This window comes from Camelina sativa, chromosome 12 (genome assembly GCF_000633955.1).
Source record: "Camelina sativa cultivar DH55 chromosome 12, Cs, whole genome shotgun sequence".
Classification (NCBI taxonomy): domain Eukaryota; kingdom Viridiplantae; phylum Streptophyta; class Magnoliopsida; order Brassicales; family Brassicaceae; genus Camelina; species Camelina sativa.
In genome coordinates, this window is record NC_025696.1 from 19,396,035 (window position 1) to 19,422,909 (window position 26,875).

Consider the following 26,875-nt stretch of genomic DNA (forward strand, 5'->3'; position numbering starts at 1 on the left):
ATGATGCTATGTCTGATGAGCTGAGGATCAAGCTCTCCACCTTTAGACAAGGACCAACTGAATCTTACAAAGCTGCTTGGGTAAGATTCAAAGCATAACAGAGAGATTGTCCGCATCATGGGTTTTCAGAGGTGCAGTTGATCAGTATCTTCTTCAGTGGTATTGATTGGAGGTATCAGATGGCTTTGGATGCTGTTAGTGATGGGAATTTCAAGACAAGGTACCCATATGATGCTGAAAAGTTGATAGAAAGATTAGCATCTAGCAACAGTACTAAGAATGCAGACTTAGAGCGGAAGAGAGCACATGAAGGCCATGATTCAAATCAGTTTGCTGCAGTGAATGCTAAGTTGGATACAGTGCACAACCTTCTTGTTGGAAAGAAGCCAGTCCATTTTGCTGAAGATGTTGAGATTTTGAGCCAAAGCCAGAGACTACAGAAGCAGATGTCAACTATGTGTATGGAGCTAGGTATCAAAATCAGAGATGTGGTTAGAAGAATTCATTCTCAGGAAATCCAAACAACAATTTCACAAGGAACTATGGATCTTCTTCTTACCAACCCCTCCCTCCACCCAATTCAGAGAGCAAGATGGAATCAATGATTGGACAGATTTTGGAAGGTCAACAGAAGTTAACTGTAGACTTCAATGGGAAGATTGATTCTGTATACACTGAGCTGACTGAGAAGTTTGTTTCATTAAACACTCATGTCAAGAAGCTGGAGAATCAAGTGATTCAGACTGCTGGGTCTGTTAAAAGACAAGAGGAACTTCTTTCTAGAAGAACATAGTCGAACCCCAAGCATGCTTGTAATGCAAATTTGGTGAAGGAAGATTACAACCATCCGGTAGCTGATGTTGCATCGACCGATACACAAGAGCATCGATCGATGCAATCTCAATCAAGCATCGATCGACACAATGTCAGCATCGATCGACACCCCCCACAGACAGCTACGGTTTCTGTTCCAGTTCTACCATCTGATTCAGAAAAAGCATATAAGCCTAAAGTACCTTTTCCTAAGCCTAGGAGGTCTAAGCAGGAGCTTGAGGAAGCTAGATGCAAGGCTATGATGGATAAGGTGATGATTGAGATGCCTTTGATTGATGCAGTCAAGTTTTCTCCTGTGATTAAGAGATATGTGAAGAGGATGGTCACCAATGGTTTGAGTCCTAAGGAAGGAGCACTGCTTACAAAGGATGTCAGCTCAATTCTGTTGAAGCAGCCTCCACAGAGGAAGAAGGATAAGAAGCAGGAGGTGGTTGTCTCTAAGGAAGTAAGTGCAGTGATTCAGAGTAGGATTGCAGAGAAGTTACCAGATCCTGGAAGTTTTGTGTTAGATTGCTCTATCTCCACAGTAAGGTTTCCTCACTCACTTTGTGATCTTGGCTCTAGTATTAACTTGATGCCCCATTCTGTTGCTGTGAGACTTGGTATGACGGATTTTAAGCCAACTATGATCTATCTTATCTTAGCTGATCGATCAAGAAGGATTCCTGAAGGTGTCTTGGAAGATATTCCGATTCAGATTGGAGATTGCATGATTCCTACTGACTTTGTGGTGATGGAATATGACAAAGAGCCTAGTGATTCTCTAATCTTAGGACGCTCATTTTTGGCTACAGCTGGTGCCATCATTGATGTTAAGAAAGGACACATATCTTTGAATGTGGATGATTTGGTCATGAACTTTGAGATGGACAAGCTGAGAAGAGCTCCCACTATTGATGGTCAGACATTTTCTGTGGAGAATGCTTCTGATGATGATCCACTCATAGAGTCTCATGAAGACATTACTGCTGGGTATGTCAAAGAGTTGGAGACTGTTGAAAAAGTGAGCAAGCAAGCTGTCAAGCTTGAAGATTGGAGTGGAGATCATCTAATCAGTACTAGAGATCATGATGAGGTTCTGATCCATTACAAGTCGCTGGTAGATGATGTTTTTGCAATGGAAACACGGATTGCTAAGGAAAGCTGCAAAAACGTTGAAAAAACACGAGTTGCAGACCAAGCATCAATCGATGCAGCTGTTGCATCGACCGACACTCCTTCCAGAGATGGCTCGGACTCGTCCAAAACCGAAGATTCTCGAGTTGATTCCTTAGCTGCAAGTCCTAGACTAGTTATAAAGCTGAAATCTCACCATTCCACAGTCCAGAACCCACAGGTAAGGCCAAGGTATGCATCTCCTTCTCCCAAACCTTCTCCATTCATCAATAAGAATTTGAAAGGTACAAAAACTGTTGTGCAGTTAACCAAGCCGCGAGATTATCGTAGAGCGCTTGTTTCTTCTGTTGATGATTTTGTAGGACTTAAAAGAAAGCCAACCAAACCTAAGTCCCGCCCTGGTCATGTTCCTCACATCCTTGGCCGATCTCATGCACATACTGCCTACACACCCCCTTGGATGAAGAGGAAATTCTCTCGGAAGCATTCACTGCCATGTTCTGATCCACCGGATGCCTGAGATCCGACACAGTCAAGCTAATGACTGAAAACAAGCGCTTAGTGGGAGGCAACCCACTGGTAGGTTTATCTTTTTCATTTTTCTTTTAATTTTCATTTATTTTTATTTTATTCGCCAATCTCATACTTGATAGCACTGGGGACAGTGTTGTTTAAGTCTGGGGGAGGCAGTTACTAACTACGTTTTTGTTTTTGAAAATTGAAAAGAAAAAAAAATTTGTTTTATTGAGTCAAAATTTTGTTGGGAACTATGATTTTTCTTTTTAGTGTACTGCCTTGGTTGATTAATGCTGCAGATTGAATCCACAAATCCGACTAATGAAAAATCCAATGGCTGACCAGTGAACCAGAGACATCCGAATTTCCAACAGAATCCATAAAAGCTTGAGATAATTTATGTACTTTTCTTTTTACCTCATCAAGGAGATTGATGTTCATAGAGCTTGACTCCTTGTTCATACCTGACAAGTAAGACTTCAGAGAAAAAAAATTTTGGTACTCCTCTCCCTTATTTAAGTTTAAAATATTTTTCCTGAGAGCTTTGTAAAGAAAAGGAGAATAAAAGATGAGATGATTTTGATCAGTTTAGAGGGTTAGGTAAATTACCTGTGATCCCATTATTCTACTCTTGAGTCAAATGATCACACAAAGCTTGGAAGCGAGGGATAGGTAAATTACCAATGACCCCGGTATTCGCTTACAACTTTGAAGAGATAAAAAAAAAAGATAATAAAAAAGCAAAGCTCTAAGGAAGAATAAATAGAATAAGTCTGGGGGAGAGAAAGAGTACCACATGTGGTAAAAGATATGTCTTGCTTGTTATGTTATTGTACGGAAATGAGTCTAGAAGGTTCTTGATATTGATCAAATTGATGAGACCCACCGATGAAGGCTTAATGGAGGAAGTAGTGAAATTTGGTTTGAATTTGGGATGCTATGAAAGTCAACGGAGAAGTACATGGTGGTTCAATTTGAATTTATCTGCTAAGCATGTGGATTAAGGTTTGGATGATCATGGCATTACTTTAAAAAGAAAAAGAGTTAATGTGTTTTCAAACCTCTTTCACATGGCTAAGTTTTTGATTTGCTTAAGGGCAAGCAAAAGCTAAGTCTGGGGGAGTTGATATATCATGGTTTTTAGGTGTTTTTAGCCATGATATAAGTCTTATCTATAGAGTCTTTTTGGTATTTTTAGAGTTTTTTGAGTCTTTATAGGATAGTGGAGCTAAATAGGAAGATTTAGAGCTTAATCAAGCATTGAGGCTGAGCTACAAAATTGGGAGGCGAATTCAGAGGATGCATCGGTTGATACAACACCAGCATCAGTCGATGCAGAGCCAAAAGAAGAAATTGGAAGTTTTCCCACAAGTTTTGAAGATTTGCAAAGCTGCTCCAAAGTTTTCCATATTTGCATCATTAGTCCCTGGACATGTTTAGGAATATAAATAGGATTTTTATGGTCATTGTTTAGACCTAAGCTTTATTTTTCCCTGCAACTTTTGAGAGCAAAACCCTGAGAGATTTTAGAGAGATTTTGGAGAGAAGAATCAAGACTCCTTCAGAGAAGATTCATAACTCCTTTACTTCTTATTTAATCTCTTTCTTAATGCAATTTATTCAGAAGATGTTTTGTGTTTCATTGATTATGTCTGAGTAGATATGCTTGTTAGGTTTAGGGTTTCTCATTAGGGATTTCATGGATTGTTAGATTGATTAATTGTTTAGGATTCATTATCTTTCTTGTTCTTCACCATAGGTTGTTATTAATGCTAGATCTTTGATTAGTCATCTGGATTTAGATCTTAGGATTATTGATTGATATGAGAATATAATTGATTTTCCTGATAAAACCTTTGGTGAGCAAAATTACTTTTTACAAAGAGATTTGATTTAGTAATTTTGTGAACTTATCTAAACCTGATTTTATTGCTGGTTTTTAACTTGAATTTTGCAAAGAGATTTGGATTTTTGGGTTTTAAAACTTAGATAATATTTGCAGTGAGAGCTGATTTATTTTACAATTGTGTTTAGAGTTCAAGAACGGTGCTTAATTGTTGAATCCTGCTTGTTTAATTAATTGATCTGATTTTCCATGATTTCCTGAGAATTTCCCTAGGCCTAGCGTTTATTCCTATTGAATTACAACTCTTTTATTTTCTGTTTTTGCATTGCTATTTAAATTACAATCTTGGTTTAGCATAATTAAAAGAATAATAAGTCTATTGTGTGAATCTAGAGTTCCTGTGGATTTGATCCCTAAGTACTACAATTGATCTCTTAATTTGAGAGAGTAGCTCTAGGGTAAATTTGAGCATATCAGAATGCGCTAGAGTTTGACGGATCCAAGATGTTTAACGTTTAAAAAAAACTGAAATTCCTAAAGAAAGTGATTCGTGACTTCAGCAAGTAGAATTACTCTGGTATTGAGAAACGGGTGCAGGAGGCATACGATACTCTTACCTAGTGCCAACAAAAACTTCTTGCTGATCCTTCTGATTTATTGAGTGCCGAGGAAAGGGAGGCACACTGAGTATGGTGTCTTCTTGCTTCCACAGAAGAATATTTCCTAAGGCAAAAGTCTAGAATCTGCTGGCTGGAGGAAGGGGATAAAAACACTAGATTTTTCCATAGAGCTATCATTTCCAGACTTCGCCAAAACAAAATGATACACCTTATTGATGATAATGATCAGGTGGTAGACTCTAAGCAAGGTATTCAAGCTCTTGCGGTGACCTACTATGAAACTCTTTTTCGTGACCAAGGGACTTTCTCCCCAGTTTCAGTCTCAGAAATTGCAGAGCTTGTTCCTCAGAGGTGTTCCATCTCTGCTCGTCAGCTCCTCAATGCCCCCTTCACGGCTTCTGAGGTTAAGAATGCAGTCTTCTCCATCCCCAGAAACAAAGCTCCAGGGCCTCATGGATACAATGTTGAATTCTTCACAGCCCACTGGGAAACAGTAGGCCTCGCAGTCACTGACGCAGTCTTAGAATTTTTCAGTTCTGGTAAGCTGCTAAAGAAATGGAATTCGAACATCCTTACTCTGATTTCCAAGACTCCCAATGCCCAGAGAATAGCGGAATTCAGACCCATAGCCTACTGCAATACCCTTTACAAGATAGTGTCAAAGATCCTCACAAATAGGCTTAAAAGTGTGCTTCCAGATTTGATCTCTAACTACCAATCAGCTTTCATCCCGGGTAGGCTACTTGTGGAAAATTTCCTGCTTGCTACCGAGTTGGTGCAAGGGTACAACCAGAAAAACATCTCATCAAGAGGAATGATGAAAGTAGATCTCAAGAAAGCCTTCGATTCAGTTCAGTGGGATTACGTGATAAATATGCCCAAGGCAATGGAGTTTCCTGATCATTTTGTATCCTTGATTCATCAATGTATCTCCACTGCTAATTACTCTCTATGCATAAACGGAGAGCTGTGCAGATATTTCAGAGGGTCTAAGGGTCTGAGGCAAGGGGATTCTATCTCTCCTTATCTCTTTGTTTTAGCCAGGAAGGGTTTCTCACAACTGTTAATGAAAATGTACAAAAATAATCAAATTGGAGCCCATCCTCAAGCCACTAATCCCCAGGTATCCCATCTCGCTTTTGCAGACGACATCATGGTTTTCTTTGATGGAAAAGCAAATTCGCTATCCCAAATAGATCTGGTTCTGCAAGAGTTCTTTGAAGTTTCAAACCTAGCTATAAATAAGAGCAAAATCGACCTATTTCTGGTGGGTGTGAGCCATCTTGAAACTTCTCAGATGATGTCTAGAGGCTTGGTCTACCGCTTATGCACAGATAACTTCAAATCGCGGAATATCGCCCTTTGCTGGAAAACCTATCAAAACGCTTTGCCACATGGTCAGCTCGTGCCTTGTCCTATGCTGGAAGACTGCAACTTATTTCCTCTGTGATATATGGTTCTATCAACTTTTGGATGTCTACATTTCTACTGCTGAAAGGTTGCATAAAAAAAATTGAAAGTCTATGCAAAAATTTCTTATGGAGTGGTGATGTAAGCAAGAAAGGGTCAACAAAAGTCGCATGGAGTATTATTTGTCTACCTAAAGAGGATGGAGGTCTGGGACTCAGAAACCTGGTCCAATGGAACCAAACCCTCTGCCTAAAGCTAATTTGGCGCTTGTTCGGTGCAGAGGACTCACTATGGGCTAAGTGGTTGTAGAATACAAAAATTAAGGATGGTTTTTTCTGGGCTATTGATGCAAAAAAGCAAACCTCTTGGACCTGGAAAACTCTGCTAAACCTCAGACACATAGCTGGAAAGTTTTTAAAGGTGAGATTGGGTAACGGGCAGCAGATCAGCTTCTGGTACGATCAGTGGACACCCTTTGGTTCACTAATTGAGTACTTTGGACACTCGGGACCAGCTCAAACTGGCATACCCATCCACGGAATAGTGGCACAAGCATGTTCTTCTTCCGAATGGCACTTAAGACCAGCTAGATCTAACCAGGCATAGGACCTTCACGTTTACCTTACAACACTGCAATCCCCAGCTCTCTCAAATGCTTCGGATGAGTACTACTGGTTAAGCGGCAATGAGGAGCACCTCAAGTTCTCCACAAAAAAGACTTGGGATATCTTACGGCCAAGACAAGCTCCCTCTTCGTGGGCCGCTCATGTTTGGTTTAAATGTGGAATACCTAGACATGCTTTCATAATGTGGCTTATGCATCTAAACAGGCTTCCCACAAGAGCTAGATTGGCAAGTTGGGGCTTTCAAATTGAATCAAACTGCTGCCTTTGTGGATCCCATCTGGAAACTAGAGATCATATGCTTCTCCGGTGTGAAGTCAGTGAGACGCTTTGGACTGAAGTGACAATACGGCTAGGATACAGACCTTTCTCTTTTCATACTTGGGAAGCTTTTACAGCCTGGCTGGATCTAAAAGACAGCAGAGTGTCTAGATGTCTGTGCAGACTAGCAGCTCAAGCCACCCTCTACACTATCTGGAAGGAACAGAACAACAAATACCACAACAACATTGCTACTGAGGTCCAAATTATGTTCAAGGGTTTGGATAGACAAATTCGAGACGCCATTTTGGCGAAGAAGAAGCGAAAGAACTTTCACGATCTTTTGATGATCTGGCTTAAATACAACTAGGTTAGTCTGTTCTTTATATTCTCCTAAACTTCTTCCTTGTTTTTACTTTTTTGGCAAGGGATGAGTTTCTACTGTATCTTGTATTTTGTAATTTCAGAAACTTATGTTTCAATGAAAATTCACATATTTATAATATATATATATATATATATATATATAATATGAGAAGGTTTTCTCCTAACTTTGCATAACACGACGACATTTGGCAACGTATATTTTCGACACTTGTCCTCACTTATCAATTATTAAATTTTTTTTAATTTCTTTTCTTCAAAAATAAATACATTCTTTTTTATATTCACTAAATTTATATGATATTTCTGTACTACAAAAAATATATTGACATTTATGCAATGTCCTTTTAGTGATTATATATAGATATCATTAATCAATATTTTATATAATTACCATAACATTATAATTTCGCAGAGGTATCATTTATCAATATTTTATATGATTACCATAACATTATAATTTAGCAAATAAGAAAGAATTAAATATTAATATTATAATTTTGGACAAAATAATTTTCCGATAATTAAAGATTTAAATATTAATATCATTATCATGGAAAAATATAATGTGATCGTTATTAAATTCTTTAGTAATTTCAAGCTATAAAAATATTATACTATTATAATAATTATTTGTTGACAAAAAAAATTATAATAATCGTTTCACAGTTTTTGTGTCAAAAGATCAAATCAATTTATTCTAAAATAATTTCAAGATATAAAACAATATGATATTTTATTTTTCTTTAATAGTAATCATTAAAACAATTTATTCCATATTAATTCTTTAAAATGTAACTCCCATGATGTTTGAAAAATTTTAAAAACAAATCTTTCATCATATGAATACACTTTAATTTATTAATTGCAATACAAATTNNNGTCTTTTTAAAAAAAAAAAAAAAAAAAAAAAAAAAAAAAGACAGACAAAAGCTATGGTATATTTCATCTTTGAAATGTAACCATAAGTCCCATGATGTTTGATAAAAAGAAAACTGAAAAACCTCTCATACTACTACAAATTTATCTATAATTAGCTAAACAAAGTTTTCACCAAACATTATATTCTACCTCTCACATAATTTTCTAAATTTTGTAATATTTAACTTTTTCCTTTATGTGACATTTGTAGGTTTTGAAATAAATAAGTTGAGTCTAAATTTTGGAGCATATCTAGAAGTGAACATGTGAAATGTGGTTATACATTAGAAAGTGTTAGATGAAGAAGGTCTTAGGCACATAACACATTCTCACTTGTATTGTTGTTTCGAATGCCTATTTTGTATATCAATATTGTAATTTGTTATTCTTTTGATCCATTTGATAAATTTTTAATATAAAAATTTTAGTTTTAGATCATAATTCATAAACCCTAATAGATTTTATATCTTAGTCACAATATTTATGCTACTTATTACCCATGCTATATTTTATACAAGTGTGTTTGTATGTATTACCCATGAAAATAAGTTCAAACAAATATTAACTGTTTCGAATATTATTACTTTAAATTTGTTCCTTAACGTTACAACTGTTTTTGTATGTATTTATTAACTTTCTTTCCGATAACCATTTCTGTAGTCCTTTATTTTATTTATAGGTTATGACTTTTGATGATGAGAAAGGTTTTGCGATGGTTTAGGGTTTAGGGTCAAGGAAGATTTGGACGTCTAGGTGATATATATCTCATGATATGGGTTCTCAAAGCCACGTGATTCTTCCAAATTCAGTTTATATTTTCTTACACAATTAAGTCTTAATTATTTTCTTAAAATATAATTTAACATCTAATTTCTTTTCACAACATTATTGTTTGGGTTATACTATGTATGAACTTATATTCTCTTCTCATATGTTCCATTATTTTTTCTAGCCATATTTGATTGTTGATGATGTGATGATAGTGCTTACCCGCAAGAAGAGCAAGACAATGGGATTTGACCATGTGTGAAAATTTCATCAATACGCATTTAACAAGACTCACCTCTACCACGTGATTATCAAGTCGAAAGATCCAAAGATCACCCTAAGCTAATCCCTATTTCATTCTAGAGAGAGACGGAGGGAAAGAGAGAGAGAAAAGATGTCTTGGTAAAGTAGAAAGATTTGAGTTATCTTTTCTTCCATCCATAACATGATTTTAGAAATAAAAACACAGAAGACAAAAAAAAGATTATCTGGTGAATAATTATTTTATGTTCTCTTAGGTTATGCAGTTAACACTAAAAAGGTAACTCGATAATACGATTGTATTTTTTTACTCTTTTTTTGTTGGTCATTTTGAGTATAATACAACATATATACAGTAGAACCTCTATAAATTAATACTCTTTAAATTAATACTCGCTATAAATTAATAAATTCTTCCGGTCCCGAGTTGGGCCCGTGTAAAAAATAACACATTTCGATAAAATAATAAGATAATAATTTTTTTGGAAATCCTATGTAAAAATATGGTCCCATCAATATCATAAATTAATAATCATATATACTGATATATATATATAAGAAAATCTAATGAATATGACTCTATTGTTGTTTGCCTATTCTTGAATTTGCATTTTTGTTGGAGCTCATCTCTCATTTTTCATTGTTGCATTCTCAAATCGCATCCATAAATTGTGAAGAGTCATAGATGCGATAATTGCTTCTTTAGTAATTGGTTTTAAAGGTACCGCAATATCTTATGCGACTTCATCATGACCATGAAGGATAGTCGTAACAATTTTTTCTAAACTCTAAACTTCTAACTTTTCTTATTTTTACCTAGAGAATCAATTATACAACTAACATTCATCCTATTAAGATAACCAAAATTATAAATTAAGAAAATTCTTTAAAAATGTGAATAATAACAAAATTATTTTATTTTGTAATAGAAATTTTTCAAAATGAAAATAAGAAAATCTCTTCATAAATTAATATTTTATTAATTTATCGATAAATTAATAATTATTAATTTATCGATAAATTAAAACCTCTATAAATTAATAAAATTTCATGGTCCCGACCTTATTAATTTATAGAGGTTTTACTGTATATATATATATATTAACAGAAAAGTATAACACAAAAATGCAATTTTTATTTGCTATAATAATATATCAATATCTATTAACAACATTTTCTTACTCAATTCTAGACTAAAATTCTGTTTGCATTTAGTATGTTCAATAGATATAAAGTACATGATAAAAGTATAGAAATATCTAACAGAGAATCTCTTTTAAATGCAATTAATCAAAAAACAGAAAGAAATCTACTTCTAGAACACAAATGCATTTGAAGTCATTTGTATAATTCATTAAGATTAGAATATTTTATTGCTAAAACATTCAATTTATAATAATAAGACTTTTAAGCATGTGTGAAGCATGCTACCTTTAGTTATCTAATTAATAAAATTACTTACACAGAGAATGAAAGAAAAGCATGAGTTTCGGTTCAAGATGAGGTTATTCGAGAAATTTAAGCTATTGTCTCGTCCTTCTTGGAGGTATCTGGTTTTAGAAGATATTAATGTTTTATAGATTATGTTAAAAGCTGACAAACTAACACATAATGTCAATGCTCAGCCACATTTAATTTTATATGTAATCAATGTTCTTTTCCCTACGTAAAAAATGTTTGTACATCTTGATTGTGCATCAAAATATGAAGAGCTCTATATATTATGGGATACAGACTAAATATTTTAAAGTAACCTTTCATATTAACAAAAAATTTCAGTTTAATGCTTAACTAATTAATAGTCATTCATTTTAAGTGACTGAGAATACTTATTTATAAACAAAACAAATAACAAACATAAGATAATTTATCGAAACACAAAATTTTAAATTTTAAATATTTTAATAAATCTAAAAGACTAAAATATGTTAAAACTATTATAAAGTTATCTCGCGCATCGCGCGAACCTACTTCTAGTATATATATATACTAGATTATGACCTGCGGTACACCGCGGATAAGTTTGTTTAAATTTTTTGTTTGTTAATATACTATTTTAATATTAATTTTGCTAACATACTCTTTTGTTAATTTTACTGATTTAATTTTACTGACATCAGTTTGATTCGACATATTTTATATTGGTGTTGTTAAAACATTAAAATGAGGATTTAACCCATATTGAAATGTCATATACCTGATAGTTTATTTTTTAGTATTATTAATTTAAGCTTGTAATGTCATATAACCCGTCATGTAATATAACTCGTTTGTGTAATTTTGAAAATTTAATATGTTTAAATATTTATAATTTTAAACTTTTTTATTAAATTTAGATATATTAATTATAAATTATAAACTTCTTAAAATTATATAATTTACTATATACAGTAAATTTACTATATATATGCATGTTGAACACACACTTTTATATTAATTGAATAATATATGTTTGTTTTAAAAAATTCAAATCACTATATATGCAAGAAAAATACACTTTTTTATTAACTTTATGTATTATATGATGATTCACTACATTTAAATTTTAAAATCAAAAAGAGATGATAGGAGAATAATTTTTTTTTAATCTGAAATAAATCTTCTAAATATCTATATTAATTATAGAACATTATATATATGAATATTTAAAATATTTTTATTGTGTTTGGTTATAAGGATAGTAGAGAAAGTTAACTAACTTTGTTTGGTAAGCATTAAATAGCATTTAATGTAAAAGTTTTCCAAAAAACATTTTTAAACAAAATCTGCTGCAAAAATACTATTATAGATATTTTAAACAAAATCGGAATTTGTTTTGATATTAATTAGAGGACTACGATTTTGATGTGTTTAGGTTCTTCAGATACATAGAGAGATTTGACTGTGGAACTTTTTCTCGTGGTAGCTTACAAAGCAAAACAAAACAAAACAAAAAAAGATGACGAGCGTTGGCAATAATCAGCTTATCTCCATTCAACCTAATGAACTCAAATTTCTCGGTAAGATTTTCTCATGCATGATCTCAGACCTCAGCTGCTAAATTCAAGAAGAAATCTATACCAAGTTTGTGAATATGTAAAAAANAAAAAAAAAAAAAAAAAAAAAAAAAAAAAAAAAGAGAGAAAAAAGGGTTCTATAGATCTCTTTAATTTTGCCATCTTTTATTTTCTTCTCTTAGAGATTGCGAAATTGTGAAATCATTCATTGCTTTCCTTTGTTTGACACCAACATCAAAGGAAGCTTTGAGGTTCTGACTTTTAGATTACGTAAAATGTTGAGGGTTGATTCTCATGGTTATTATTAAGAATATATTCTTTGTCTTGATTTTGTTCTATGACATTGTTACAGTGGAACTCGAGTATGAAAGCTACTGTGATCTTAAAGTTGCCAATAAAACTGAGCACCATGTTGCTTTCAAGGTATATATAATTCTCCTGACCACCAACCAACCTTCACATGCTTTATGTATGATCAAGTTATTTCCTGTGGGTACGATGACATCTTCCTTTTCTTCACCGAAACAGGTCAAAACAACAGCTCCAAGGAAGTACGGTGTAAGACCCAAACGTGGTGTCATTCAGCCATGGGACTCTTGCATCATTAGAGGTACAATGATTCTTCATTACTCTCTCTTCTCTTCATTTATTGGCAGTTTAAAAACTTGAACATGGAGATTATTAACATCTTCTTCAAAATATTAGTTACTCAACAAAAGCAACTAGAGTATCCTCCAGACATGCAGTGTGAAGACAAATTTCTCCTGCAAAGTACCATCGTACCTCCACATACTGATGTGGATGAACTTCCACAAGACACAGTAAGAACTAAGAAATCCCTTTTTGATTCAGCATTTTTGGTAAACAAATTAACATTAAATGGTGCCATCTTTTTGTCTAGTTCACCAAGGGCGGTGGAAAGATTTTAACAGAGTCTAAGCTCAAAGTCTCTTATATCTCCCCATCTACAACTCAAAGATCCTCTGAATCCGGAGAAACAAATGGTGATCGACAGGACTCCGAAACCATCTCTGTGAGTAACAACTACACCCACCCCACCTATATAATTGAATCTGTGGTAATGACTTACTGAAATTCTGTTTATACAGCTGCAAACAACCTCTGCTTCACCTCAGTCTGCAATGAGTGAGATGCCGCCAATGCTCATTCATCCTGCTATGTCTCCTCTCGACATCTCACTCCCATCTGCAAACCGTGAGGGTACTAAAGAAGATGGGTTGTGTGTGATTTGTGTGGATGCATCATCTGAAGCAGTGTGTGTGCCGTGTGGACATGTTGCTGGATGCGTTTCTTGCTTGAAAGAGATTAAGAACATGAAAATGGGTTGTCCTGTTTGCCGTGCCAACATTGATCAGGTCATTAAGCTATAATACCGTGTTTGCAGTGCCGGCTCAAGGTTTATAGGAGCCCCTAGGTCATTTTTTTTTTTTTTGAATAAAAGACTAAATTTTTATTTTTGAACCTCTGTTATATGTTAAAAAAAATATGGATTTCATTTGGATAATATATTAACACTTGACAAGATTATAAAAATTTATTTTCGTTATACTGTTGGAATAGTTAAGATAATTATGGAATATGAAGAGTCTTTGGTTATTTACTCATAAAAATAAATTCTTAAAATATTTTTTGATAGACTATTTTTATTTTACAAATTTTGTTTTGCTCTCGTTTATCTTACATTATTTTTTGTGCCCCTTTATCTTACATTTTTTTTGTGCCCTTTCATTTTACAATCTTCGTAAAAAAAAAATTTATGCATCTATTAAATTTGTGAACCCGGGACTGTTGGAGTAGTAAAGATAATTATGGAAGATGAAGAGTCTTTTTGGTTATTTACTCATAAAAATAAATCCTTAAAATATTTTTTGATAGACTATTTTTGTTTTACAAATATTATTTTGTCCTCTTTTATCTCACATTTTTTTTGTCCATTTACCTTACATTTTTTTTGGGCCCTTTTATCTTACAATTTTTTTTATGACCTGGGGCGGTCGTACTGTTTGTTCCCCTAGTTAAGCCGGCACTGCGTGTTTGAATAAAAAAAGGACCATCATATTATATATCTCCTCTATGACAAGTTTATATATGCATCTTTTTGTGTGAAAAGTTTGATCAGAGTTAAATTTCTTTTAAGCTTTTTACAAGTTTGTTATTTATTTGTTTTACGAAAAGTTACGAGCTGTTTTTTTCTTAGTTCAAATTTAGCGAAATAGAAAAAAATCTTATTTTAGAACCATTCGTACATAAGTGTTGATTGTATTTAGAACAGTCTATAAAACCAGGTCTCGAACATGGATTTAGGTCAAAAAAACAAAAAAAAAAGGTATAGAGATAGGACCACTACACTTATATTTGATAATACTATATAACTAGATAGTTATCCGTGTTGTACAATACGGGGAAATATTTGCATAAACTTTATTGTAATTTGTTAGTTATAAAATAATAGTAAAAGTTTTATTTGATTTACTCTATACGTTTTATAATCTTTTACATTCAATTTATTTAGTTTTATACTCTGTTTTTAACCCGGTACATGATACAATTTTCAAATCCGTAAATTATCTAAATTTGGTAAAATTCATAAAATAAAACAAAACTCGTATTGAAGCGGTCATGTTTAGAAATCACGATTTGACTTTTTGATTTTTTTCTTGGTGTATATATTATATTAAATAAAATCTAACATTTTTAATTTCTTAGATTTTAATAAGATGTCAGTGACAGTGCAAAAATAATAATTAATTAATTAGATACAATATATTTTATTTTAAAATATAAGCAATGTTGTATCTTTTATTTTAAATATAATTTTCATTATTAAACGATTTAGGGATGCAAATATTTAATCTTAGTTTATAAATAAAATTAAGTTTTATAATTACTAGGTTTTGAACCCACGCTACGCGTGGATTTATTTTATATAAAATTACATATAACTGATGAGAGTTATGAAAATATTATCTTGTATAAAACTTTAAGTTACTACTAAGACAAAACTTTTATTTCAGATACACAATTTTTAAAAAATATAAAAATCAGTTGTGCTAAAAAATTAATTTGATCAAAAGAATCATGTATTTAATTGGACGTCTAGGCGAGACGGATGGACATTCGAACTGGTGACCTTGCATATAGTAAACTATTTCTTTGACCACCAGACAAACAAAACATTTTCAGAATCATGAATTACTCTCGTTTTCTCATATTTAATTGACTGCCACCATCTATGTCTTTTGTTTTTCACACTGTTTTCTTACTCTACATATTCTTTCTCGTCATTTTTATTGTTAATATTTCATGATAATTGTTATCATTACTTTTACCGTCCGGTTCTTCGTTATACTCTTCTTCTTCCTCTTTCTCGTTAGCTTCCTCACATTCTTCCACTGAATAATCATTTAAAACCATTTCTTTTTTTAGACTACCACATAATTTGTTAACCCATCAAACTTCAAAACCAAAATCATTGCCTCTTTTCTCATAAAATTCCATGGATCAGTATAGTCACCACATGCACTCAGTTATTGATCCTTTCACCCGTATACTTACTCGGTTTATTGAAACTTTTCGAACCAAAATCTTTAATACTACAATTGTAAATTAATTGCAGAGAAATTAATATGAACACATGTATAGCTAATAAAAATGTGTTGGTTGTCAATCATTTTTCTTTAAACCTCAAAAGTTAACTCAAACAACATCAAATCAAGGTCTTGTAACGTGATCCTTCTTTCTCGGACCCAAAAATAAAAATTTTACTAAAACAATATCAAATCACCTATCAAGTCATACAAAAAACATGTTTTACAGCTCATAAGAGATGTAAAACCCGAAAAGAGATAAATAAGTTGTTTTCAAGATATTAAAAATCAATAATATAATATTTAATAATACTTAAATTTTTTTTTAATAGAGTTTTAATATTATGGTATTTTAAAATTTAGATGTAGTTTAAATAAGTTATTTTCAAGATATTCTAACCGATGTGGGATGTTGTGCACAGTTATTTATAAAAAGTTTAATATAGAAATTTTACATAATTTCAAAAATGTTAAATATTAAGATGTATGATTTCGATTGGTCATTTTAAAAAATCTGAATATAGAAAATTCTAAGATTTTAAAAAAAGTTCATTAGTGAGATGTCGAATCCCTATTGGTTGTTTAAAATCCTAGGTGGACAGCTTTAAGAGCTTATAGCTTGTACTTTTATTTAGTATAGAATAGGTTTTGAGTTCGCGTGGGTTTTTTAAAAATATTTTTAGATAAAATTATATATAATTAATGATAGTTATGAACTATTATATTCTGGTAATTTAAGGGGGTGTTATTGGATTGTGGTTTTTAAAGGAGTTTGATGTATTTAAGAATCAGGTGTTATTCAATTGGGTATTTTTAAAAATCCATTAAAATCTAGTGTTATTCAATATCTACTGGATTTTGTGTGATTTTGGATTTCAACATACTTTGCTTCTAAAATATGAACAAACACAATACCACACTTTTCTCAATCATTTCATTTTCTTCTCCTCTCTTCAGATGGATCTCTAGCCTTTGACATATTATTGTTTGATTTTTTTTCTCAATCCTTTTATATAATCACACTTATTCATCAGATATGTATTATTTTTGAGAATTTTTTTTTGTGTTCTTTAACTTTTTTTTCTGGGTTCATGATCTATAACTTTTTTTTTTGGTTTATGATATAATCACACTTTTTTTTTCTGGGTTCAATCTCTGTTTCTTCCTCCTCAAACCCTTTGTATATAATCACACTTATTCATCAGATCTGTGTTTTTTTGTATTCTTTAATTTTTTTTTTCTGGGTTCATGACATCTGGGTTCTTTAATTACACCAAAAATCTGGATTGAAAACAAATACAGTTTAATTCAAGTTTTCTATGACATGTGTAAAAGTCTGGGTGTTATTAATTTAATATAATTTTGGTATATAACACAGTTTATGGATATATATATATTTTTTTCTAACAATAACTTTTTAAAAAATCCATAACAATCACCAAAAATACATTATCAATGACTTTCAAATCCACCTTATATGCATTATAAAGTCCACACAAATGCATTAGACTTTTAAATCCACTAATGTCCTGGGTTAATTAAAATCTATTAAAATCCTCAATCCAATAACACCCCCTAAGTTATTATGAAGACAATAATTTTATTTTAAATACACAATTAAAAAATATAAAAATCAATTGTGATCAAAAAAATCACGAACCAGTTTTGGTTTCTCATATTCAATGGAACACCACCGCTTATGTCTTCGTGTTTTTTTCATTTACTCTTTATATTCTTTCTCGTCATCTTCATTTTTCAATTTTGTATGGTAGTCAATTTTGGTTTCTCATATTCAATGGAACACCACCACTTATGCCTTCGTGTTTTTTTCAATTACTCTTTATATTCTTTCTCGTCATCTTCATTTTCACTTTTGTATGGTAGTTGTCATCGTTACTTTCACCATCTACTTATTCGTTATACTCTTATTCTTCTTTTTTCTTGTTCGATTTTCCACTTTCTTCTACTGGATAATCGTTGAGAACAATTTTGTTTTAAATTAACAGATAACTTTTGTCCGCTTCTTTGTTATACTTTTATTCTTCCTTGTCCTCATCTGCTTCCTCATTTTCTATCACTGAATAATCATTCAAAACATTTTTGTTTGAAGTACTACACAACTTACTTTTTGTTGGAAATTTTATTATTGTCTAAAATAAAGAACCAGAAATCAATTGTATATGTAATCTAAATTGTTGAAAATTTTCTTATTGTTAAAATATTAAAATGTTTAAATTCTCTAAAATAAAAAACCCAATTAAACCGAATAAAACTTTTAAATTTGGATGCATGATTAATCAAGCTTCCTGTTCATTTTTAAATTTTGTAAAAGCTATGACCATTGTAAATTCTGATCATTGTCCGATTTAAGCAACCTGCCTAAAGACACATACGAAACGGAACAGGCAATTTCGTTTTGACAAACGCTGGTTAGGGAAAGATGGTTTAGCAGGGGCAGTTGAGTCAGGATGGAATCGCACAAAAAATTTCCGGATTCCGGGCTTTGTGGACAAGATAAAAAATTGCAGGAATTCGATTTCTTGGTGGAGAAAGAATAATATTTATTCTGGCCCAAGGCTCATTTCTTCCTTGAAGGCGGCTTTACAGGAGGCGAAAATGGATGATCTGATTTCTCAGGAGGAAATTCGCGGTATAGAGAGGAAATTAAAGGAGGCGTATCGGGATGAGGAATTATACTGGCAACAAAAGAGTAGGAAGTTTTGGTTACGGGTTGGGGACAAGAACACAAAATTTTTCCAAGCCTCCACTCGACAGCGTCGGGTAATAAATAGGATCATTGGATTGTTTGATGCAGATAATGTATGGAATGAATCGGTTACAGGTATGGAGAATATTGCTACAAATTATTTTGAGGACCTCTTCAGGAATTCAAATACCCGCGGTGTTTCGGAGATGTTACAGGAGGTTACCCCTTTAATTTCGGATGTTATGAACAGAGAGCCTATTCGGGATATTTCTGAAGCGGAAGTTCGGAAAGCCCTGTTTGCTATGCATCCGGAGAAAACACCAGGACCTGACGGAATGACGGCTTTGTTTTTTCAACGTTTTTGGTCCTCCTTGAAAGGAGATTTAGTGGCGCTGGTCAGAGAGTTTTTCCGATTAGGTAGTTTTGATCCACGCTTGAATGAGACAAATATTTGTCTTATTCCTAAAGTTGATCGGCCGCAGCGGATGACGGAGTTTAGACCGATAAGTCTTTGTAATGTGAGCTATAAAATTATTTCCAAGGTTCTGTGCTTTCGGCTAAAACGTTTCCTCCCTGGCCTGGTTTCTGAAACTCAATCGGCTTTTGTTTCGGGCCGTTTAATTACGGATAATATTTTGGTGGCGCAGGAAATGTTCCATGGGTTAAATACTAATCATAGGTGTAGGTCGGAGTATCTGGCCTTTAAAACGGATATGAGTAAGGCTTATGATCGTGTGGAATGGGGTTTCTTAGAGGCGGTTATGATTAAGCTAGGATTTGATAGGAAATGGATTTCCTGGATCATGTGATGTGTTTCCTTGGTGTCATATCAAGTTCTTCTCAATGGTCAACCCCGGAGTTTTATTAAACCACAGAGAGGTCTACGTCAGGGGGACCCGTTATCACCGTATTTGTTTATTCTTTGCACAGAGGTTCTGATAGCGAATATTAAAAAGGCTGAACGGGAAAAGAAAGTAACGGGTATCACAATCGCTCGCAATAGTCCTACCATTTCGCATTTGCTGTTTGCGGATGATAGTCTGTTTTTCTGTAAAGCAGAGGTGGCTGAATGTCAGACGGTCATGGAAATTATCAGAAATTATGGCAAAGCCTCAGGGCAAGAGGTTAATTTAGAAAAATCTTCTATAATGTTTGGCAAGAAGGTTACTTCTGCGATAAGGGATCAGTTAAAATCAGTTATTGGTATTTCTAAAGAGGGAGGTATGGGTTCTTATTTGGACATCCCTGAAAACCTCCAAGGATCAAAAATGAAGGTTTTTGGATATGTCAAGGATCGGTTGGATGATCGCGTCAATGGTTGGAATGCAAAGCTTTTATCGAAGGGTGGTAAGGAGATTATGATTAAATCAGTGGCATTGGCACTTCCTACTCATGTAATGTCCTGTTACAAACTGCCGCAAGAGTTGACATCCAAGTTAACGAGTGCTATCTCCACTTTTTGGTGGAAATCCAATGATAGGGCTCGTGGTCTACATTGGGTGGCCTGGGATAATTTATGTAAGGATAAGTGTGAAGGGGGTCTAGGTTTCAGAGCCCTGGAACAATTTAATGATGCTATGTTAGCGAAACAGTATTGGCGGTTAATTCAACATCCGACGTCCTTAATGGCACGGGTGTTGAAAGGCCGATACTTTAGAAATAAACACCCTCTTATGGCAAAAAAAACCATATAACCCTTGCTTGGAGGAGTATTTTTTCATCTAAGGTATTGGTGGAACATGGAGCGCGGTGGGCGGTAGGCTCGGGTTGTTCTATTTCGGTTTGGAGAGACCCATGGATACCGGATACCCGTCCACGCGCAGCAAATGGTCAGGGACGACTCTGGTTACCGAGTTGGATGGTGAACCACTTAATTAATCCTGTTACGAAGGATTGGCATTTGCCTACTCTGGAGGAGTTTCTGGATCCGGGGGATATACTGATTATTCGGAGTATGGCGGTCAGTAAGGTCCAGCAATCGGATCGATTAGTTTGGCACTTTACCAAGTCAGGGAGGTATACTGTTAAATCAGGTTATCGGTTAGCCAGAGAATTAATGACGGAAGTCGAATATGGGCCGTCATGTATGGCCCTTAGGGCCCAGTCGTGGAAACTTGATGTTCCACCGAAGGTCCAACATTTTATCTGGCAGATTGCTTCGGGTACTCTTCCAGTGTTAGAACGACTTGCGTATAGGGGTGTCCGGTGTGATACTCTTTGCAAACGGTGTGAATCTGCATCAGAGACGATCAATCATGCTCTATTCGAGTGCCCCCGCTTGCGCGACGTTTGGGGGTTGTCACCGGTTCTGTTAAGCCCAGATAGTTTTCCTTATGCTTCAATCTATGCAAATTTAGATTTTATTTTCTGGCGTGCAGCTTCTCAGTCGGGGGTTCCCGATGTAGCTTTCCGCCTCTCCTGGATACTTTGGTCACTATGGAAGGACAGGAATAAAAAAGTTTTACAGGGGTTAGAGGCAGAGCCATTGGAGATTTTACTTTAGGCAAATAATGATAAATCATTGTGGGAAGAAGTCAAATCTTACTCAGACAATTATTTACATACTACGCCTCTGTTGGAGGACAGGGGGCGTTTCCTCGTTGGCAGATTGATGGTTCTTGGAAAGGTTCAGATCCTTTGCAAGGTCTGGGGTGGTGGTGTTGTAGTGATGAAGATTCGACGCTTCTCCTGGGAGCACGGAGTCAGAGGCGCAGTCCCACATCCTTACATGAAGAGTTACAAGCTTTGATTTGGGCTATGGAATCACTATTGGCAGCTGGAGTTGCCTGCCAGAGCTTCGAGACAGATTGTGCAGAATTGGTGGCGATGGTGTAGACTCCTGACGATTGGCCAGCTTTTTCGAACCTGTTGGAGGAGTTTTTGCGTTTAGATCATGCTTCCCTTCCTTCTCTCTGACCAGAATCCCTCGAGAGCTCAACATACGGGCAGATTGTCTTGCTCGTTCTTCAAGATCTTTATTTTCTGAAATTTCTTTTGTAAACTCTTTTCCTCCGGTTTGGGCAACCAATCTTGGAGTTTTATTTTAATTTAATTAATGTTTGGTTGAAAAAAAAAAAGCTATGAACTTTTAAAAGTTTCAATATTTATAATATTTTAAACTTTTTAAAAATTTAAATATTATAATATTTAGAAACTTTTTAAATGTTTTTATTTGCTCAAATAAAACATCAAATTAAACCGAATAAAACTATTAAAATTAGACGCTTGATAAATAAAGATTTCCTGTTCATTCGCTGTTGGAAGCATATTAGTCTTATTTATAATGGTTATGAACCATTGTCTAAAAATTTTCTAGCCGATGTGGGACATTATATATATGTCTTTTATTTTTATAGATTTAAATTTGTCCATTTTCTAAAAAAAATTAATAATATAGAAACTACATTATTTTCAAAAATGTTAATAAATGAGATGTCTAATCCCTATTGGTTGTTTTAAATATTATGTGGACACCTTAAGTAAAAATGTTAATTAGTGAGATGGCTAACTCATATTGGCTGTTTAAAATCATATGTGGACAGCTTAAGAAGCTTATAGCTCCTATTTTTATTAGTATAGACTAGGTCTTGAATCCACGCTATGAGTGGGTTTATTTGATATATTTTGGTAAAAGTTATATACGATTGACGACAGTTATAAAATATTATCTTATAGAAAATTTAAATTTGTATTAAGGCAAAACTTTTATTTCAGATACACAATTAGAAAAAATGTATATATAAATCAGTTGTGTTAAAAAATCAAATTTAATCAAAAGAATCATGAATTTAACTGGACGTCCATGCAAGACGGATTGAACATTCAAACTGGTGACCTTGCATATCCTAAACCATTTCTTGGACCATCAGACAAACGAAAATTTTAGAATCATGAATTAATCTTGTTTCTCATATTTAATTGACCGTCACCATCTATGTCTTCGTGTTTTATTCACTGTTTACTTACTATTCATATCCTTTCTCGTCATTTTCATTGTCAATTTTTCATGATAATTATCATCATTACTTTTATTCTGGTTCTTCGTTATACTCTTCTTCTTCCTCTTCCTCATCAGCTTCCTCACATTCTTCCACTGAATAATCATTTAAAACCATTTTTTAGAATACCAAAAAACTTGTTAACCCATCAAACTCCAAGACAAAAATCATTGCCTATTTTCTCATAAAATTTTATGGATCATCAGTCATCACATGCACTCAATTATTGATACTTTCACCTATATAATTATTCGGTTTTAGATCCACATGCATTCAAACTTCTTGAACCAAAATCTTTTACTACAAAATTGCAAATTACTTGCAGAGAAAGTAATATGAATACATATATAGCTAATAAAATTGTGTTTGTCGCCGATCCTTTTTCTTTAAACCTCAAAAATTAACTCAAAGAACATCAAATCAAGGTCTTGCAACGTCAATCCTTCTTCCTTAGATCCAAAAATTAAAACAAATTACTGAAACAATATCAAATCACCTATAAAGTCATACACAAAAACATGTTTTACAGTTCATAAGAGATGTAAAGCACAAAAAAGAGATAAATGATAGTTAAACTTTTGATAGAGTTTGAATATTTTTAATATTTTAAACTTTAAAAATGTTAATCAGTGACATGTTGAATCCCGATAGGTTGTTTAAAATCCTATGTGGACGGCTTAAAGAGCTTATAGCTCCAACTTTTATTAGTATAGATAATTATAATATTTTTAAATTTGGATGTCTGATAGATTAAGGTTTCTTCTCATTCGTAGTTGGAAGACTATTAGTCTTTTTTATAATGGTTCACAGCCATTGTCTAAAAAATTTCTAACCGATGTGGAACGTTGTACATACATTTATTTATAATTGTTTTGATATAGAAATTTTACATAATTTCAAAAATGTTAAGTATTGAGATGTCTGATCCCGATTGGTTATTTAAAAAAAATCTGAATATACAAAATTCTGGAAATTTTTTAAAATGTTAATTAGTGACATGTTTAATCCCTATTGGTTGTTTTAAATTCCAAGTGGACTTCTTAAGAAGCTTATAGATCCTACTTTTATTAGTATAGATTCTAAATAGTTTGTTATTGTTTCCTAAGATTTCGGAAGCAATAAATAGAAACTGTTAAACAATTCTATTAAATAATTTTGAAAATATTTTATTATTTTATAAACTAATATAAGCTTTTCTTTTTTTAGTTATTTTTTATAATATATCACATGATAGTAGGTTAAACTTCTAACAACATTGCTTAGATAAGTATATAGAAATTTAGTAGAATAAAATTAGATTGCATTTCATGTTAGACACTAAAATAGAAAAGGGTTAAGGTGTTGTTCGTTTCTTCATTGGGATAAATCATCTAAGTGAAGATGAAAAATGATGTTTGTTTATGCCAAATTAACAGATCAGTTAGATGAATCAGTTGAATGATTTTTTAAAAACTCATACAAAAAAAGTTAAAAAAAAAACTAGTTGAGTCTCATTGGTGCAGTTAGATGGAGCTGATTCAGCCAAAATTGGAAAATTTCAAAAATACCCTGAAGAAAACCAAAGAATTACATCAACCCAAAAATATCTTATTTAGTTATTTCTTCTTCTTCTTCTCCTCTCTCCTTCGACGAAGCTCTCAAGAGCTGAGCTTCAACAAAGCTTCAACAAAGCTTTGTTCTCTCGGAATCTCAGAATCTCTTCATCGTTTCATTGTCTCTCTCGTTCATCTCTCATCGCTTCATCGCTTCATCGTTTTGTTTCTCAATAACAGCTCTGATCTCTCTAACAGCTCCGATCATTGGTGTTTGATCGAAATCTGTGTAACATTTGTTGTTTGCTATACTTAATTTTTGATTCTGCATCTGCTTCCTTCGATTTCAGCTGGTGGGTTTGTCCAAATTTGTTTTGTCCTACTAATTTTGGTCACAGGTCTATCACCTGGAACTGAGGAGCAGTCTTTGAAGGCCTTTTACTCTAGCTTCATTCAAGTTCTTTCTCATATTATTCATTATGCAGGTACATTTTGGTTTTTGTTTAAGTTTAACATTAGGCAGCTTTCGAATGTTTAAGTTTCATGCTAACCACTGATACCATTAGATACAAATTGTAGGAAACGTTCAGGTGTAGGATTGAAGATGATGACATGGATTTGGTATTAGAGGAGGAAAACTACATGTATGCTCTTATAGAAGAAATGTATGGAGTGAAGGAAGTTAATATTGACAGACAACTAGTGAGGACAAACAGAGGTGAAGGATGGTGCCGTATGCATCGGTTTATGTTCGAGTCTAAGGTACAATGCTTTGATATTCTACGCATGAACCAGTCAATATTTAGGAGTTTATGTAAGAGGCTATCAAAACAGTATAAGTTAGAGGGATCTTGCCATATTTTTCTTGAAGAGAGTGTTGCGATGTTTTTAGAGATGGTTGCACAAGATCTAACTGTATGCGTCATAGCTGAGCGATATCAACATTCACTCGATACAGTGAAGAGGAAGTTGGATGAGGTTTTAAGTGCTCTATTAAAACTTGCAGCAAATATAGTGAAACCTAAAAGGGATGATTTGACAAGTGTTAGTCCTTTTCTAGTGAATGATAGCCAGTATATGCCTTATTTTAGAGACTGCATTGGTGCCCTTGATGGTACTCATGTGCCAGTTCGTCCTCCATCAGGGAATGTGGAGCCATTTAGAGGTCGAAAAGCAGAAGGAACAATGAATTTGCTTGCAATATGCAATTTCAGTATGAGATTTACTTATGCTTATATTGGAGTTCCCGGGAGAGCACATGACACAAAAGTGCTAACATATTGTGCTACACAAGAAGCTTCTTTGCCTCATCCTCTGCCTGGAAAATACTATTTAGTTGACTCAGGGTATCCAACTAGAAGTGGTTACCTAGGCTGTAACGCCCCCGAACCGTCCTATGACCACGCAGGGCACGGACAGCCACGGAACGCCACTATGGGAACTGCGCCGAGGTGGTCCAGTCGAGGGACGGAAGCTGCAGACTTTCCGACCGGTCCTCCCTAGCACAATTCCACCCGCAACCGAGACTACTTAGGCTTTGCAACCCTCGCGGCCTGGTGCGTTGTGTTGGCCCGGACAATGCTGGAACCAAACGAAACCACACAACTTAAATAAAACAACTTCAACTTTTAATTACTTAACGGAAATACGTTCACAAAACATTAACATCGTCTTTGGTACCAGGCCTAGAGCCAAAACATGATAATTTAATTTTACAACAAAAAGACAACATCTTGCAAAGGCAACGCAACTCTACACCGGCTGGCCTAACGTCTTGTGCGCCCCGCTAAGGCTTTTCCCACTAAGGTTACCTGCAACACAAAAAATATGGAGTCTTGAGTGCTACATCACTCAGTGAGTTCGGGAACCTAACAAGAACCAAAACCCAACCCCAAACCCCGCAAGCATCACACAACATGCAAGCTAAACAAACATCAACTACACTACATGCAACACTCAAATGCTACATGCAAACAAAAATGCAAGAAAAACAAGCAAGATAATATGCAAGTTAGTCAAGCAAACTCCAAGTATACTATCAAAGTATACGCATGCGGAAGCTAACAACTCTTCTTCATCTCCAAGTCCAAGGGACCTGATATGCTCAAATTAATCCATAGAGCTACTCTCTCAAACAAGAGATCAATGCAGTACTTAGGGGTCGAATCCACAGAGACTCAAGATCAAACACAATAGATTGTAAAGTTTTGTAAATTACGCTAAACAAGTTAAATTGAATTAAAATAAAGCAATGCAAATATTAAAATAAAAGTGATGTGAATTCAGAAAATCAAAAGAGCTAAGCCTAGGGAATTTCTCAGGAAATTATGAAATATTAAACCAGATAAATTAATTAAGGTTCAAGCAATAAAAATCAGATCTAGAACTCTAAACTTTTGGTAAATTAAATCAGTTCTCACTGCAAATAATATCTAAATTTAAAACCAGAAAATCCAAATCTCTTTGTAAAATTC

General features: G+C 33.7%; 3 protein-coding genes across 3 annotated transcripts in view; all 3 read left to right on the plus strand.

The window, feature by feature from the left end:
- LOC104733661 (vesicle-associated protein 2-1-like) lies at positions 12,499-13,947 on the plus strand. Its single transcript, XM_010453225.1, has 6 exons — positions 12,499-12,559; positions 12,909-12,979; positions 13,085-13,166; positions 13,262-13,377; positions 13,458-13,589; positions 13,666-13,947. Exons 1-6 carry the CDS (start codon positions 12,499-12,501, stop codon positions 13,945-13,947), a joined length of 744 nt encoding a protein of 247 aa, XP_010451527.1.
- LOC104733662 lies at positions 18,781-21,374 on the plus strand. Its single transcript, XM_010453226.1, has 4 exons — positions 18,781-19,389; positions 19,519-19,629; positions 19,747-20,505; positions 20,598-21,374. The coding sequence occupies exons 1-4, from the start codon at positions 18,781-18,783 to the stop codon at positions 21,372-21,374; spliced, it is 2,256 nt and encodes a 751-aa protein (XP_010451528.1).
- The window catches only part of LOC104733663, an 8,984-nt gene continuing 7,122 nt past the window's right edge, over positions 25,014-26,875 (plus strand). The window contains exon 1 of the mRNA XM_010453227.1: positions 25,014-25,852. Within this exon, the coding sequence (XP_010451529.1) occupies positions 25,014-25,852 (839 nt within the window). The remainder of the gene's footprint in view (positions 25,853-26,875) is intronic.